The 4,628-nt window shown below is 35.5% G+C and overlaps 1 protein-coding gene across 1 annotated transcript; it reads right to left on the reverse strand.

Annotated features, from left to right (window-relative positions):
- Positions 1–1,009: 1,009 nt before the first annotated feature.
- On the reverse strand, positions 1,010–4,056 carry LOC100814368 (probable pectate lyase 4). Its single transcript, XM_003542427.5, has 5 exons — positions 3,572–4,056; positions 3,042–3,393; positions 2,748–2,958; positions 2,603–2,671; positions 1,010–1,406 (listed from the first exon to the last, which is right to left on the reverse strand). Exons 1-5 carry the CDS (start codon positions 3,807–3,809, stop codon positions 1,176–1,178), a joined length of 1,101 nt encoding a protein of 366 aa, XP_003542475.1. The 5' UTR covers positions 3,810–4,056; the 3' UTR covers positions 1,010–1,175.
- Positions 4,057–4,628: the final 572 nt, after the last annotated feature.

Consider the following 4,628-nt stretch of genomic DNA (forward strand, 5'->3'; position numbering starts at 1 on the left):
ACCAGATTAGGTGTTAGAGATAATTACTCTGAGTCTAGGACCTTTTCTTTTATATGTATTTGATTTATGTGTATATTGAATCATCTACTTTGTTCTCATCTAGTGTTATACCATGAGGTCGTACATATTACTTTATTTGAGGAAAAACTTATGCATATGTATATATTTTGTAATTTAGACATATGTTATTTCTTTTATTTCGCTTCTATTATTTGAAAAACAACGCTATGTGTTCTTTTTGAAAATATGAAGAGTCATTTTACTTCTTTCACTGTATTAACTTCCGAAAACAACCAATGGAAAGTTTAAAAAAAATCACTAAAATTTTAGTTAATATTTTTTTAGTTTTACATGTTAGTGAAAATTAAATAAATTAACACACTTTATAAAATAAAAAAATGAATTAATTTAAGTATAATCAGAGTCTTAAAAATTAGAGAAATTAGGGCGTTACATACATCTTGTAGTGGGATTTGATGAAATGCTTATCTTTAGGTAAATGATTTAGTTTTTAGACATCATTTGATTTCATGACATGCTTAACTTTATGTTGTTTTGATCTGTAACAAAACAACATAATGTTAACTTTATGTTGTTTTACAAATTACTAATTATTAAATAGTAATAAATTTTACAAAAGTACAAAATTCCAAGTTTAAACCTTGTTCTAAGCATTTTACACACACAAAAACGATATCGGTGATCGCTTATCTCATTTCTTTGAATGGTTTGTACATGTGTAGGACGATTGCTTATACAAGAAACTTTTCTTTTCTTTTATTTTTTTGTATTGAAAAGAGCCTTTCTTATCTCATTTATTTAAAAGGACAAATTTTAATTTTCGAACATTTCTTTTTGCCTATTCTAACGTTGAGAGGGAACACGGACAAAAACGTTTTATTTATGGACTATGTAATTTTGAAACAAGTTTAGTGTGCGCATTCTCTTGTAGAAAAACATAGGGGATGGGTTAATTTGTAATTTACTCTCTTGTCAATAGCCATAATAGTTTAACAAACGTGTAGTACTTATTAATATTTAATAATCCGCTACTAATCTATATTTTATATACACAGGAAAGTAACTTGCTAGAATAGACTTTGGGGGGGCAGGAGATCAATGATGTTAGTTCTGTTACCCCTGCATTTATGCAACAGCTTAAGCTTCTATTGTGCTCATAGTGTTTGATCTGCTGGCTTAGCAAGAGATTGCCATCCAGTGCAGTGATGAAGAATCTGTTTCAGATCGTCTGTAGGGGCTTCCACTGTCCAAGAGGGATAGTGTTCACTGGGGTGAAACATGTTGCACCCAACATCCTCAGTCATTAACCCTTTTTGAGCACCATTTAAGAATATGTCTCCTTCAGACCTTATGGTACCAGTTGCTCCCACTTCCTTGTCTGCTGCCTGCGGGGATGTCACCAATTCAGTATTATTATCCAAATAAAGAACCACCAGAAATAATTTTTTATAAATTTCATTAGACATCATAAATAATCAATGCCATTTAGCATAAAAGGTTGTAGAGAGCATGTCTTCTGAATCATGTGTCAATTTGATGCTATGACTTTGATATTTTTTTCTTCTTTTTGGGGTCAAGAGAACCCAATACAAACAAGCATGAAAATTTTCTATTCTCAGATGATTAACTAAGTGAAAGGCAAAGAAATACCAGCATTATCCTCAACAATAGAATACGGATTACAGATATAAATATTAAAATCTTTCTTTGAACTAATTAATTTTTTTTTTCCTTCTATTTCTGATATGACAAAAATCTGTTAACCTTAAACTAAATTTTCAACTCTCGATGCCTATGAATGTTGGTAATTAGAAACAAGCTCAGCTTAATGTGCGTTTGTTTGCACATCTCAAACGAGCATATCCAAAAATCTGAAAAGATGCAGAAACTAAACTATGTTGCTTCTAAGTGGACATGAACCCTCTTTCTAAAACACTGAACCAAGCAAGCTATAGCTGAAGTCATCCCAGAACAGAACTGCTATTACAACTTACAACTGTTACAATGCTGGTGAACAATGCCCCATGTAGATGAACCAGAGTTGAAAGTGTAAAATGTACAGGTGCAAGGCCAAGGAATTCCGAAATTTGATAAGGGTAGGAACTCAATGATGGGATTGTCTATGAAATAGCCATAAAAATGATTTTGAATCTAACGAACCAGGGGGCCTTAAATAACATTCACCTTTGCTATATGCAATACTTTCACAGGCATATCTAAAAGCAGGTAATGAAGAGATTGTGGCATAGATAACAGTAATAACATCTAAATTATGTGTCAGAGACAATCTAGAAAAGAAAAAAAATAATGCAATTTAGTGTAAGACGAACAAACAACTAGCATAATTGATGTACTACTACCCATCTGTTGCGTGTCAGAGAAAAAATATTAGCACATCAAGCCAGCTAAACAAACTGTAAAATTATCAGATAGAAGCCAATATAAAATCGAAGTAATCAATATCCCGAGCCACATATTCATACTTCATTTTTGCAAGATCAATTGAAACATTGCTGATAATATGCGGTTTCCAATTCAAGCTAAAACTTTACTTGGCGCTAAACAAAAGAACTAGACAAACCTTCTCAGTAAGGTACTTAAATGCCACTTTCTTCTGTCCTGCTTCATAGATATTATGTTGCGAGAATATCTGGCAAAAAACATTAACTTGGTGCATCATTCAAATTAAACTTGTTTTGAAATGTGCAATTCCAAATTCAAATCACCTGGGATTCCACACTAGCACAAACAGCATATATGCCCCAGTTTCTGATATAGTTATTGTACAGATGCACTTTTGCAAACCTAACACGAGGTTGCCTCTGTCGAGTCCCATTGAAAAAACAATGGTGTATGGTCACCCTCATGCACCTATCTCCAACATGCGTGGGATCAGCCCCAATGAGCATGGCTTTGTCATGCTGAGAGAAGTGGCACCTGAACACAACATAACAACAACACTTGTTCAAATACGAAGAACATATACATAAGAAAACAAGTGTTTAATTATTGATGCTAACCTTGAAATAGTAATGTCTGTGCTTTCTCGGGTGATATCTATGAGCCCATCATCAAAATCACTGAGCGTGCAACGATCGATCCATATGTGCTTGGAATTAGGTTTGATCTGAATGGCATCAACATCATGCCCTCTGCCTCCTTCGAACTCCAGATTGCAAATTATCACGTGCTCGCATTCCTTCAGCCGCAAGCCTTTTCCGCTGAGTTTGATCCTCTGGCCACGACCATCGATGGTCTTGTGAGACGACACGTTCAAGTACGAGGAGAGTTGAATGGTGCCGGAAACTTCGAACACAATCCACAAAGGTTCTTTTCTGCGACACGCGTCACGCAGTGACCCCGGTCCATCATCTGCAATCATTAAAGGTAGCTCTAACCAATGAACTACAAATCAACCCTACAAATCTAGCTTGGAAGACGAGGATTGTCCTCTACTTATATGCTTTATTTTGATCGTACTATTGGCCGATGTGGGATCTTCAACATGAATTAAGAGGGGATTGGGGGAAGAGGTGAAAAATTAATGAACCTGCGAGAGATGTGACGGGGTGAAGGGGACCGTGGAGGCCGCCGATAGCGAAGCGACCGAAGCCCTCGGCTTGGGCGGCGAGGGAGCGGAGGGTGGTGTCGACGTGGGTGTAAGGAAGAGAAAGCATGGTGGAATTGGAGGTGGTTGGGTGAGGATTGTATTTATGGGGAGGAGGAACCGTGTTGGGAGGAACGGAGTTACCGTGTTTGCGATGCCGGTGTCCATGGGAGTTACCCATTTGTGGGTGCTAGACGTTTCCAGCTACGATATCTTCAGTTCTGTTGGATAATTGAAAGGGACAAAACTGAAAACTGTGAAAACTGACTAATGCTACCAAGTTTGGTATTGGTAACGATTCTTTTCTTTCTCCGTTACTGTAACCGACACTACCCACATTAGTTAACTCTTACAACAACAAAAGGCATGGGCGTTACTTTAGCCCAAGCCCAAGCACAAGCACAAGCACGCAGGGTATAATGTTTGGAACTTTAGATTATTCTAATTCTAATTCAGAGTATATACATTTGAAAGGAAATGAGAAGAAAGAACACAGAACACAGAATATAATCAATTTGATAAATATAATGACAAAATGAGGGAGGAATTGAGAAAAATGTGTGAAATAATTGTAAACCATCAAGTGAGATGGCAAAAATATGGAAATGAGAAGGAAAAATAATATGATGTTATTACATTTTATTGATCGGATTCTCTTAAAAACTATTAGAAATAATAGAATATGGTAAACTTGTTTCATTTTATGCCTTTATTTTAATGCTAATGTTCTTATGTTTTACCTTTTCTAAATAAAAAAATCTAGTATAGATATCTTCTGGCATACTAGGCCATAGAATTGATAAAAATTCCATGCTTACATTGTTCATTTTCTTTTGATTCCTTGTACATTCAGGACACCAAATATTTGAAGATGATTTCTAAGGGTGAATTCCAAGATGGCTTATACATCCTCCAGTCCTCTAGAAATACTTATTACAGTTACTATTCTGTTTTCAATATAATGTTTCATTGTAATTCAGTTTCTCAATGTCTTGGCACT

Source organism: Glycine max, chromosome 13, assembly GCF_000004515.6.
Source record: "Glycine max cultivar Williams 82 chromosome 13, Glycine_max_v4.0, whole genome shotgun sequence".
In the NCBI taxonomy this organism is placed as follows: Eukaryota; Viridiplantae; Streptophyta; class Magnoliopsida; order Fabales; family Fabaceae; genus Glycine; species Glycine max.